This window comes from Glycine max, chromosome 2, assembly GCF_000004515.6.
Source record: "Glycine max cultivar Williams 82 chromosome 2, Glycine_max_v4.0, whole genome shotgun sequence".
NCBI classification, from domain to species: Eukaryota; Viridiplantae; Streptophyta; class Magnoliopsida; order Fabales; family Fabaceae; genus Glycine; species Glycine max.
The window spans coordinates 11,491,125-11,505,346 of NC_016089.4; the positions used below are offsets into that span (position 1 = coordinate 11,491,125).

At 28.3% G+C, this 14,222-nt stretch overlaps 1 protein-coding gene across 1 annotated transcript; it reads left to right on the forward strand.

Moving 5' to 3' along the window:
* The first annotated feature begins 1,367 nt into the window (after positions 1-1,367).
* LOC100804462 (cytochrome P450 78A5) lies at positions 1,368-3,754 on the forward strand. Its single transcript, XM_041012271.1, has 2 exons — positions 1,368-2,397; positions 2,834-3,754. Exons 1-2 carry the CDS (start codon positions 1,459-1,461, stop codon positions 3,443-3,445), a joined length of 1,551 nt encoding a protein of 516 aa, XP_040868205.1. The 5' UTR covers positions 1,368-1,458; the 3' UTR covers positions 3,446-3,754.
* Positions 3,755-14,222: the final 10,468 nt, after the last annotated feature.

A 14,222-nucleotide genomic window follows, 5' to 3' on the forward strand; every position in this document is an offset into this window, starting at 1 on the left:
TTGAACCACCAGTCTCAATTTTTCAACCGTTATTAATTTTTGTTTTGCTGACTAGCTTCTTTTCTTAAGTTTTGTTTTCTTTTCCATTCACAAAGTAATTTAGGCTTAGTTAAATTTGACATTTTTTTGTAGATAAAAAATAGAAAAAAAAGCACTAATTTAAACCCCACATATATATATATATATATATATATATATATATATATATATATATATATATATAATGACATTTTTTTTCTTGCTACAAGTATTGTGTAGTTCATTTGGCCATATGCTAATCACATGCCTAAGTAATAAGCATATGTTGAAGGGTTTTTTTCTTTTCTTTGCAATAAACATAATTTTCTTTTTGCTATATATTATGTATAAGTTGAAGTTGAAAAGGCAATGAAAATCACCGATCAAATGACCAATAAAAAACAGAAAAACATTGGATGAAAATTATAATTATTTGTGTAGGGTGAACTCGGACCCATTCATTATAAAAATTAAAAAGGATATTCATATGAATGCAGTTCATTTCTGAAACCCTAAATTGATTCTCCCATAATACCATTATAGGTCAACTTTGTGTTAATTGTCATTAAATTATGGTGTTGTTTTCCCTAATAATGTCGGCTAAATATTCAATTTCAAATTTCAATTGACATAAACTAACTGTTTTTAAAAAATAACATAAACTACTATATTTTAATCTTTTTCAACCCTAACCCGAAGGAGTGGAACAAGACACACAAAATTTTCCTATTTTGTATCAGGGTGTCATTCTGTTCTTCTAAATTTAATTTATAAAAAATATTTTTCAACCCTAACTTCAAATTGCAAATTGCTATGGTTTGTGTTGTTACTTACTCAAGTTTTGAGGTGAGTTAAAAATAAATATAAATTTCTTTATTAAAAAAATGATAGAAAGTTAGGGATAATTTCTTGGGTATACTCTTTTTTTTTTATCAATTTTTACTAATTAAATTTATTACAATTAACCATTTTATGTATTATATTTTAGTATTATTTAATAAAATTTATTTCTTTTTTCTTTCCAATAAAAAAATTATTTATAATTTTACAATTTTAATAAATTAAACAAAATATCATTTTTTTATTTACCTCTTTTCAATATATCATTAATTATATTTAAAATTCATTTCACATGTTGATTTTACAAATTCTTATATAATTTGTATATAAGCAGTAATGTTTTTTAAAAACAAACATTTTCATTATCCTTAAGTAATTTAATAATTTAATTATTTTTCCTTGATTTTTATTTTTTTTATTTGCATATGCATTTCCTTTATTCCGTATAACCATGGTTAACCAAACTTTTAACCACACCACTCACATTTTTTCTATATAAACAGTGGCTAACTAACTCTCACTCACACCATCCACTACTCTTCTTAGTTCCAGCACAACAAGCTCTTCATTTCTCCCACACTTTCTTTTCTTTCACCAAAAATGTCACCAGATTTCACACTTTTGTTCTTCCCGGAACTCATGCAGTCCCCTATGATCACTTTCCAAGCCACCCTCTGCGTCCTTCTCTTCACCCTCATGTTCACGCTGCTCTTCACTCCTGGTGGGCTTCCTTGGGCCTGGGCCCGGCCCAGACCCATCATCCCTGGCCCAGTAACTGCCCTGTTAGGGATCTTTACTGGCTCCACGCCTCACCGTGCTTTATCCAAACTCGCCCGTAATTACCACGCGGAAAAACTCATGGCTTTCTCCATCGGTTTAACCCGTTTCGTCATCTCCAGCGAACCGGAGACCGCTAAGGAGATTCTCGGCAGCCCCAGTTTCGCTGATAGGCCGGTGAAGGAATCCGCCTATGAGCTTCTCTTCCACCGCGCAATGGGTTTTGCACCGTATGGGGAGTACTGGAGGAATTTGAGGAGAATCTCAGCCCTACATCTCTTCTCCCCGAAGAGAATCACCGGCTCTGAATCCTTCAGGAGCGAGGTTGGATTAAAAATGGTTGAACAAGTTAAGAAAACCATGAGTGAGAACCAACATGTTGAGGTTAAGAAAATTCTACACTTTAGTTCGTTGAACAATGTGATGATGACGGTGTTTGGTAAGTCTTATGAGTTTTACGAGGGTGAGGGTTTGGAGCTTGAGGGTTTGGTGAGTGAAGGGTATGAGTTGTTGGGTGTTTTTAACTGGAGTGACCATTTTCCGGTTTTGGGGTGGTTGGATTTGCAGGGTGTGAGGAAGAGGTGTAGGTGTTTGGTTGAAAAGGTTAATGTTTTTGTTGGAGGGGTTATTAAGGAGCATAGGGTGAAGAGGGAGAGGGGTGAGTGTGTGAAGGATGAAGGAACTGGGGATTTTGTTGATGTTTTGCTTGATTTGGAGAAGGAAAACAGGCTCAGTGAAGCTGACATGATCGCTGTTCTTTGGGTAACTAAGTTTTTGTTGTCCTTTTTAAGTGGTTTTTGTCATGTTAATGGTTTTTTTAAGGATTTGCTTCTTTTCAACATGCATGCAAAAACGTTTTCAGGATAAACCTTATGGAATGTTTTTAGGACAGAAGAAAATATGGAGAGTTAATGTTTTGGTCGGAGATAAAAGAAAGAAGAAAAAGTTGATTTTCATAGTAGTGAAATTTTTCAGTTTTTTTTTTTACTCTTCACTTTTCCTTTTTTATTTCAAACTTTTTTCGGTCTTTTTTATGTTTTTTAAAACATGCATTATGTATTCTTGGCCAGAAGTTAATAATTAAAAGATTTATCGTCATTTTTTACTTCAAACATAAACAGAATTTTTAATTATTTGAACATGCATTATGTATTCTTGGTCAGGATAAACTTTGAAGTGGTTTGTTTTTTGTTTTTAGGAAATGATATTTAGGGGAACTGACACGGTGGCAATTCTGCTAGAGTGGACTCTGGCTCGGATGGTTCTCCACCCTGAAATCCAAGCAAAGGCACAGCGCGAAATAGACTTCGTTTGCGGATCCTCCAGGCCCGTATCCGAAGCAGACATTCCGAACCTGCGCTACCTTCAGTGCATAGTAAAAGAAACCCTTCGTGTGCACCCACCAGGCCCGCTACTCTCGTGGGCTCGCCTTGCTGTGCACGACGTTACCGTGGGCGGCAAGCACGTGATTCCCAAGGGCACCACCGCGATGGTGAACATGTGGGCCATAACCCACGACGAGAGGGTGTGGGCCGAGCCCGAGAAGTTTAGGCCCGAGCGGTTTGTGGAGGAGGATGTGAGCATAATGGGGTCTGATTTGAGGTTGGCACCTTTCGGGTCTGGAAGAAGAGTGTGCCCTGGGAAGGCCCTTGGTTTGGCCTCGGTTCATCTTTGGCTCGCTCAGTTGCTTCAAAATTTTCATTGGGTTTCATCTGATGGTGTTTCTGTGGAGTTGGATGAGTTTCTTAAGCTTTCTATGGAGATGAAGAAGCCACTGTCTTGCAAGGCTGTGCCTAGGGTTTCTGTTTAGGTTTATGTGTGTTGTTGGGTTGAGTTGGTTTGGTTTGTCTGCTTAGGTTTGTGGATGTTGTTCCCAAGGCTGTGCCTAGGGTTTCTGTTTAGGTTTATGTGTGTTGTTTGGTTTGTCTGTTTAGGTTTATGGATGTTGTTTGGTTGAGTTGGTTTGGTTTGTGTTATCTGCTAAGTTTAGTTCAAGAAAAGTAGGGTTTAGAGCACCTTTTTATTAATCGCTAGGGGTTGTTATTCCGTGTACGGTTTGTAGTAAGTTGTAAAAGACTAGAAGAGAATGTAAGAGGTTTTGTTTTGTGTGGGTCGTTAATTAAGTGTATTTGCAGCAGTTTGATCATGCCGTTCTATGTTGTTTAATTTCTACCATTATATGTTTGTCTTTATATCTCTAAAAGAAATTAAGAAATGACTAAATTACAGTAATATCTTGGAAATATAAAATTGAAGTAGAGCTGCAAAATTAATAGGAGGATATAGTAGTATTATATTACCAATACCTGCGCTTACATAAACTTAGGAAAACAACGAACCGGAACAAATTCAAAGTAGCTCAACATTAATTGTTTTGTGGGATGTGTTGAAATTTTAAGTGGCTCTGGTTCGGTGTTCATTGAACTAAGGAATGGAGATCATACCACCCCTTAAAGAAAAAGAGTTGCATTTTCCACGGTGGAAAGAGAAATTGTATTATAAGTAAAGGTTTATTTACCATTTGATTTTTGTAGTTACAAAAACTGTTTTTAGTTCATATATTTATATTTTTTTTCCCTTTTTAGCCTTTTTTTTTTAAATAAATATTCTTTTAGTCTCTAACATATTAGTTTTAATCTTTTAATTATACACATTCATTTAAGTCCTTACAATGAGAAACACAAAATTAAACATGGTATATATACAGATTAAAAGATGTTATAAAAAAGGTAGTTTTAATATAATAAAAAAAAGTTTTTGTAACTATTGTTCCACGAATCTAAATGCTCAAAAAATGAAAAGAGAAATTGTATTGCAAGTAAAGGTTTAATTACCATTTGATTTTTGTAGTTGCAAAAACTGTTTTTAGTTCATATACTTAAAAATATATCTTTTTTTAGCTTTTTTCAAATAAATATTCTTTTAGTATCTAACATATTAGCTTTAATCTTTTAATTATACACATTCATTTAAGTCCTTACAATGAGAAACACAGAATTAAACATGGTATATATACAGATTAAAAGATGTTTTAAAAAAGGTAGTTTTAATATAATAAATTTTTTTTTTGTAACTATTGTGACCAAATCACCAAATAAATTTTGTATAAAAATTTAGGAAGAGTGTGAAAATGTCAGGGATGTGATCTGAGAAAGGATTCTATGAATTTTGTTATATATGAATAATATAGTTTACATGAAAATTTCTTTGAAAAATCATACTGTTTATGCTAGACACCTAAAATAGAATAATTTACATTGATGATTATTAGATAAGTTTTATTATTATTATTATTATTATTATTATTATTATTATTATTGGCATTCTGTTCTTGTAAATAAAACAACCCTTTAATTAAAAGAAATGCTATCGATTTCATGTAAAAAATATTTGAAAGAAAAATAAAGTACAGGGTTACAATGTGTCTTTTTTTTTAATTATTATTACTATCTACTTTAGTATTAAATAATACGGAATCATGTAAAATTCCCTGAATGAAAACGTTATTTTAGTTATATTGAACATTTGAACTTATAAATATTCTTTTATAATTGATTAAATACAAAATCTGATTTTATTTTTTTTATAAAAAAATGTGTTTGAAATATGTTAAATCCAAGTAGGCACCAACTATGTTGATTATTCTCGTTCAACGATTCTTCGCGTGCAACCTGCACTTAACTCTACAATGGCCGACATGTGAAACAGTTTATTCTTCTAAAGTCTATTCTATGAATTGAGTTTTTTGGCTTGTGGGATTCTATCAATAAGTAATATGCTAGATTTTTACCCAATTATATGCATTCTTTTTGGCTGGGAAATTGACATTCGTTTTTCGTTGCTGAATTATTTGAGTATTAGAGTTTGAATTAGTTAGTTAGTGCGGACGTATTGTATTTTGATTATCCATGAGGATTTATATCATATTCTGGGAGGAAGCACCTTATCTCACATAAAATACGTAATACTATAGCATTATAAAATTTTAAAAATACGTGTATATATATATATATATATATATATATATATATATATATATATATATATATATATATATATATCACAGTAATCTTGTTCAGGTGATATATACAGTAATACATGAGAATGATTTTGTTATGCGAAAGTAATTAGAGTAATATATGTAAATTATAATGTCGAAAACTGTAAGAAATTTTGAGACATCTGCCAAAGTGGGACTACCTTACTGATAGTATTATTTAATTATATATTTTTAAAAGATAATGTAAAGATATTTATATATAGCTTATTTTAAATCATTTTAACTTCTTATTATAATTTTAATTTAATTTATTCCAAACACTTTTTATTGTTTATTAACCGTCGAATAAAAATAAAATGTCTGCTTTATAAATTTTATGAACTTATTTCATAAGGCTGCACTTTTGGCAATAGGGCACAATGTGTTTGAATTCTGGAATAAATTAAACAAAATATTTTCAGGGGACCTATAATTAAATTTTGACCATTCCAAATCTTCTTTGTGTTTCAAATAATTTGTATTTTTTTTTTCTTTGGGTGCATGATTGTATTTGTAAATTGATAAAGGAGCAAAAAGTGTAATTATATTTGAGGAGTTTTTAAAAAAAAAAGGATTTGAGAGCAGCCAATATGATATCTCTTCTTTCACTTTAATTTTTAGTGTCTAACAACTGTCACGTTTTAATAGTTTCTTTTTATAGTTTTTTTTTCAGAGAGATTTTTGTGAAGTTCGGAAGTTTAACAACTATAACGTATTCAATAACCATAAAATTATTACTCTATATACTAAGAAAATAAGAAATTGATTTTTTTTATAACTTTTACTAACCACGTCAAATAATCAAGTTTTAATTCCTATATATCCTATGACAATGTTAAACAACTTTACATTATCTTTTAATAAAAAATATCATTTATATTATTTTTAGATAATTATTTTAAAAGTTAATAAATTTATCGTATATAATGAATTATTATGATTAGATAATTTGTAAAACTTTTTACACAATGTATAATTTTTTTAATGTGAAATAAAAAATTTATTATGTCAAAAATAAAAGTTATTAAACAATTGTTTTTGCAATAATTAGAAATAGCTAATAAGATTTACTCAATATCTCCTAATGTGCACGCTTAGAGTACTTGTTAATAACATCTATAGTTTAAAATATGTATGTTCATTTTACTTTTATATATATATATATATATAATCTTTTATCAGTAATTTTTATTTAAAAAGTTTAGATGAGACAGATTGAAAAATTTAACAATAGACCTTAAAACTCAAAGAATATTTATAAATGTACTTAAAAATTATATGTCAACAAAATCTTCATATGGGTGGTAGAAATTGAACACACATTTTTATAAGATATAAATATTATTTTTTATTAATTGGATTAATTTTTGTTGTCATTAGATTTTTTTAAGGATGTCTTGTATTAGTTAGTGTTACTCTTGTTATTATCATTTTATTAAATAGTTTATTAACACTTTTATGCTTAAATTTCTTAATACAAACATAATTTAACTATTGTTCATAATACACAAATTATCAATTTGTTTTTAATTATCTATTATTCCATGAGCAGAGATAATCCTAGAAAAGTCCATTTCATGAGATTCCTATACAAACATGTATTTTAAGCCTTGTCATCTGACTCACCTCTCTAACTGTATTTGTGTGCGTTTGTACTAACATACTTTTGTTTCCCACCTAAACCTCTTTTATAGATTCCTAATAATTGCCCTCTTTAGATATGAGGTAGACTGATAGTGAAGGGAGCACCCTGCACTCCTTTTTTCCCTTGGTTTGTTTCTTCAACAAAAAAAAACCCAGTTTTCTTTTAGCTTAAGAAAAAACCAAATTCAATACAATTTTCATGCAACAATTTTGGTTATCATAGCCAAAACACCCATATATCACATATACCCTATGGCCCATTTACCTTTATTCTTTTTTGTTTTCATTTGCAAATTAGTTTTTAATTATGCATGCATGCCATTTGAATGAACCAACAACCATCACCACACATCTTCCAAGTATCGCCATGTGTTCTTGTTTTACACTCGAATTGACTAAAGCTAAAAGTATGCTTTTTTTCCCCTTGAAATTCTGAACAAATATGCTTTTCTTTTGTTGTTTTTTTTTTAAAAAATAATTCAGTACATCATAAAGATTTAGTATCAAGTTCTGCTTTCTTTAAGATTTGTTCATGTTGATCATTCGGCAACTAGTAGCGTTCAAGCCAACTTGTCTATGTTTTGACTATACATAATCCACTTTTCTAATTAATTAGATTAAAAAAAATCCATTTTACTATACTTACTTAGGGCCGGGGTCTTTATAAAGAAATTAAAGAGTGGAAATTATAGTTTCAAAATTTTAATTTTATCACAATTGGAATTGATTAAGAATATTAAATTAATTTCTATATTTGAGACATATAAATAATTGAAATATAAGCCATAATTATATACTGTATTAAATAAGAAAAGGATTAAGGATATTGACAAATAGCGCTTAGAAGTCACTAGCTGGCTCTGTCAACAGTTAGAGGACACATAGTTTTTTTTTTTTTTTGAAAAGCAAGAAGACACAAATAGTAATGTCGATTATTGGAGGTCATTGGCATACTGTTGCAAGTGCCAACGACAATGGTTATTAGAACAATGGAATTTTTTAGAATATGCAAGGACAAAAATAATAAATAGGAAACTGTAAAATCTTAACTCTTATCTTTATCTTCAGTACTTGGAATTATTATAGGATGTATAGCGAAAGTAAGAATTCAAATAATATACATTTTTAATTAATAATTATTCTCACAATTCATATATATATATTAACATAGACGGATCCACCTATTCAGTTGTGGGGAAAATTGTCTCAACTGAATTTTATTTTACTTATATATGTGTAATAAAAAAAAGTACACCAATAAAAAATAGATATTATTTTTATAAGATAATTTTTTTAAATATATATTTATTAACTTAACAGTACATATTTTCATTTGAGTAATTTTATTCCAATTCTTAAACTGAATAAGAAAAAGATTAAGAGAATTTATCAATTTAAAATGTGTCTCAACAATTAATTTTGTAAAAAATATATAAAATACACAATCACATGAGAAAATATGACTATTAACAATTAAACGATCATAGACCATTTTTAATGAAAATATATAAAAAACAATTGTAATTTATATAAGTTTAAGTATTTTAAATTATTCTTTTGTAATGATATTATATATTTTGTAAAAATTTATATATTTTTTGTAAACATATTATAAATTATTTATTGTGCCAGGAAAATTCTGGATCCGTCAATATATATATATATATATATATATATATATTTGTTTAGCATAGGAAAAACTTATTGGTTTGATTAAATGGATGTGGCTTGATGTTCATATGCAATAAAATTTTAATTATGCCCAGTGATTGCATACAGAAAACTGAGGCAACTGTTAAGTAGAATCTTAAGATTGATTCCTCATTCCTGGGATTAATAAATAAATAAAGTGCTATTATTTTATTTATAAATCACAAGATCCTCTCTACTTGCAGCATAGTGCAGCAGAAAATCGAAAGAAAAAAAAACACAAATAAATTTTATGGAATTTACCGAACACAAGTTGGGAATATTTTTCCCCAATGGCTCTAGTCTTTTCATTGTGGTTGGAAATAGAACTTGGTCTTCTCATGAGATATAGTTTGTACTTTTTTTAATATCTAGTTAGCCTTAATAGATCCTTTAGGAATAAGCTAATTATCTTTTTATAATGTGCTTGTGCCCAAATCAAAATCTTCAATAACAAAAGATTCCTAGATAGTGGTTGTGGATTTATGAAACTTGAGATAAAACCTCCATCTAAGAACTTTAATGATACGAAGGGCACTTCACAGAGCCACTTTCAAATGATTGAAGAATAAGAACCCAGACACATAAACATTTTTTTGTTGGGACATGTAAATGGTTCAGTTTTCTTTTTCTGGGATTCACATTCTCTTTAAGAAAAGAACATATCTGAGCCTTCCAAAAGCTTCCTAACTTTTTTCCATGTAAAGGAGATGCATTTAGGATTTGTATATCCAAACGGACATTTTTTTTTATTTGTCCCATAAGTGCAAGTTGCTTTCGTTACTTATTATTTTTTTTTATTGATTCTCATATCTAATGATTCCATGGCCAAAAATATTTTGCTGATTTATCTCTGTGCTATTAACGAATTGACCTATTATATTTCTTTTAGAGTTTGTTTGGATGAGGAAATTTAAAATTTTGAGAAATTTTAAATTCTAAGAATTTCAAATATTTTAATTGAAATTCTTTTATTTTTAAAATTTTGTGTTTGGATAAAAAAATTAAAATTATGAGGGTGAAAAAATGAATGAAAAAAAAAAGAAAATATGATTGATGTGCTAGTTATACGTGTTCCTCTACGTTCACACCCGATTGATATTTTACGAGCTCAGACGGTGAAATTCAAAAAAAATTCTTAAAGAGAATTTCAATTTCTCACCTTTTAGAAGGACATTGAAATTTCAGATTTTTAGTTGTTTAAAATTCTGTTTTAAAATTTTAAAATTTTTAATTTTTTTTTAAAAAAACATCCAAATAATGAATTCTAAATTATAGAAATTCAAATTCTCTAATAAATTATTTTTCTCAGTTGAAATTCTCTATCCAAACGCATTCTTAAACTTTTCAATATATAATGGAAAATTTGACCAGTAGAATATTGTCACATAGCTAGCTAGTACAGTATCTAATTTATATATACCTACTCTAAACCTTATGCATTATTATTCTCCAAGACCGAACAATGCTTACACAAATATGGTGTTGCTAGCTTACTATTTCAGATATGTATACATCCCACCTAAACTTTGATCGATTCCAACCATTTAAATTGTCCTAAGAAAACTACAAGCAGCATATGTTCTTGTATATGGGGGGAAAGAGCTAATTAACCTAATTATGTACTAGGTCGATAATTTTTTGATTAAATTTTAGGTCAATTATTTGTAGTATATGTATGGGAAATTCTTTGATTTGTTTATACCTTATTTTGTCTAGCTAAACCAACTGAATATATCTAATTTTTTTGCATACAAGCTAAGGAGATTAAAACACTAGTTTGTTTTTTAAAAAAAATTATAAAAAAACACACACACAAGTTTTATATTTTTAAAGAAAACTGCCCACTAAGGTCAGTTTAGTAATATGGAATTTGAGTTGTGAGCATGAGAACTTATATTGTGTCTTCATTGCCAATATAAAAATAATATTTTAAAGAAGATTAGCTTTTATACATCAGGAGATTAATCTTTTACTATAAACTAAACTGGACAACCAAAAAATATTAGAAAAGAAGAATTTTAATTGGGCCATTAAGATATGGTAAACACTATTTTTTTAAAAAAAAAATTGTTATTGATATATTTTCACTGTAAATTTCAATACAATCACATCATGAATTTTAGTAGAACGCACATTTTGTTTATTAGTCTTTTTGTTCAGTATTCTCAAAATATTATTTAGCAAGATTTCACTGTAAATATGCTAATTTTTGTTCTTAATTTTCTGCACCTTTATTTTTTCAAACTTTTAAGTTTAGCTATACTTTACACATACAATAGGAAATAGGACTATGATTTGCTTAGTGATAGAAAATTTAGGTAATATACATGATAAGCTCATTGATTCTTATCAGCGTAATTATTGTACACCAAAAAGATAGTAGGCAACATATAAGTTACTAATCAAATCATAAAATTAAATATCAAACACGAGTTAATTATCATAGACCGCTTAGATATTTATACATTTAAATTTTAAATATGTTTTTATTCATTATAAATATAATATTTTATATTTTTTTTTTAAATTGTTAATTTTAGTGTTTACAAATTTATTTTTAATTTTATTTAATTGTTATTTAATAATAACATGATATGTGATGTGACGCATTTAAATATATGTCATCATTACTAGATAGTAGTAGGAATCATTTTCAAAACTTTTAAATTTTATAAGAATAAAACTAATAAAATAATTAAAAGACTAAAACCAAAATTTAACTTATGCATTTTTATCCGTAATTTATCATATCATAATACCTACAGCCAACAAACATATTTAAGTTTATATGATTTAATGATCAACTCAAAAGAGTAACATGTGAGATGATCTATGGTATTTCAGAAAATTGCAAATTAGTCTTAGTATAAATATATAAGGTCAGTTAGGTCTTTTTGCAAATAATTATAAAGAATGTTTGTATCGGGACAAAGGCATTGACATTAATTGGGGACTTTTTTACTTAACAAATATAAAAAAATTATTTATGTAAATAATATAACTAAAATTTAATTTACACACATGATATAAATTGTTGTGCACGTTGAGAAATTGAGTTCTCTGGAATCGATTTCTCCCCGTCACAGTTTTTTTAACGCCAGAACCGATTTTTTAATTGTTTTTCTTCTTGTTTTTTTTATTTTTTATTTTATTATTAATTGTCTATATTTATGTTTTATTTTATAAAAAAATATATTATTTTGCATATGTTGTTTTTTTTTTGCATATTTTGTGTTTTATCATTTTTTTCAACAGTTGAAATTTTTTGTATTTTTATTTTATTTGATTAATAAAATACATAATTAATCAACAACTTAATTAAAATAAAAAACATATTTAACCAAAAAATTGAATTAAATTAAAATATTTAAATTACAAAATAGATATAAAATTATAAATAGTAGAACAAAATATTTAAATTTAAAATAATACTACCAAATTTTTAAAATACAAACAATATGACATAAATTAAATGTTATTTGCTTGAGCCTATATGATGTGGACATTTGTTTTTTGAATGATTTGAGATGTGACATATGGAACATCATTTAGAATGACTTAGATCTAAGATATCCATTTTAGTGAGTATTCTAGAGAAGACAAAATGATCTTTAGAATTTCTTATAATTTTTGGGTCGAGACAGATTCTTTGTTCGAGACATTGTGACTAATACTTTTCGTTGTATAATTCGCCAAACAATCATTTGTACATGTTGGAGACACTTTTTGACATATACACATGATGTCCGTAGTTCATATGCTCATGGTGAACATGCTTACAAACAACGATAACATGAGAATAAGACACTTGTGTTGAAATTTTAAGGGCATCCTTATAAAACATCAATAACCATCAGGAACACATCACATTGAATTATCAAGAAAAGTTTTAAGAATACCTAGATCCATAATTATTGATCAAACAAATGCAGCAAAATCTGAATTCATAAGTAATCAGTGGCTTTATGGTTCTTCCTCAACTGGAATCTCTTTATTTCTCAATAGGACCTTCGTAACTCTTCATATGGGGAGAAGAGAAACTATATGTGACGGTTCATTATATTGGAAATCATAGCCTTCTTATAGCATATTAACCTAATAGGGTTTTCATTATCGCGTAATGGGCCAATATTGACATATGCTCATTTAAGTCCATATCATCTAATTTAGTTGTCTAACGAGCTCACTTAATTTGATCAAATAAAATAAAACACACTAATAATAAATAACTAATATAATTGTCTTGTAACATTAGTCCACATTAATTATTGGAATAAAAATTCCAACAATGTGCACTTTTTGGAATTTATCATAGCCACACCACCTTTAATCCAACCTAACCGTTTTCTGGACTAAGAATTGTGTGTCACATCAATCAAATACATGAACAATGTGAGAGTTGATCTTTCTCTCTATGTCTTCATAGTCTTATTTAGTACTTGAGTATAAATTTGGTCAAATGTAATCATTATTGTGATTTCTCTCCCTCTTTGGTTGAACAATGTATTACACTTGATATAGATTGATTTTACGAGCGCACATATTGGAAGATTTTGTATTTTCTTGAATACTAAATTATTTGACTCAATAAGATTGATGGTCATGTGTCCCCATCATCGGCCACCATCTCATGCTTAAAACATAGAGAGTGTATCCGCTCTTGTGTGTTGTTACGGTGACATGATTTCATCATTTGAAGGAATAATATTTAAATGTCCTAGTGGTCCTAAAGTCATCACAATAAGTGAGAGCATGTTGCTTGATGCCTTAAGGAAAACAAGTTTTGTCACCAACAAAGGTTGCTTAATTTTACTTGATATTTTTTTACTGTCAACCAATTTATGTAGGTGATAGTTGTGATGAATACCACTATATGGATCTCAAATGTGACAATGATGTGGGAAAAATATTTTTTATCTACTCGGAATTTAGTACCAAATGTCCAATTGAGTTGAATGAAACTTTTGAGCATTCTCCAAATGAAATCTTTGTCCTGTTATGTCAACCAAGAATTGCTAATGAGATTATTGCTCTGATGTGCGATAAATCTGTATAGTTATTGCACAAGCTAGTTGTCACTTTTTTTTAAAAATATTTATTTTAATTATGTTAATCTTTGAGTTATTTATCTAAGTTTTCTTTATTTTTTTGTCTTCTTCAATCATACAAATTATCTAGATAAAGTTGGTTTCAAATTATGACACCAATATAA

Bases quoted from the DNA above. Each gene is read 5' to 3' on its own strand.
- LOC100804462 (XM_041012271.1), top strand. From the start codon at position 1,459: ATGTCACCAGATTTCACACTTTTGTTCTTCCCGGAACTCATGCAGTCC. The intron at 2,398-2,833 runs GTAACTAAGTTT...TTTTGTTTTTAG, and splicing joins ACATGATCGCTGTTCTTTGG to GAAATGATATTTAGGGGAAC.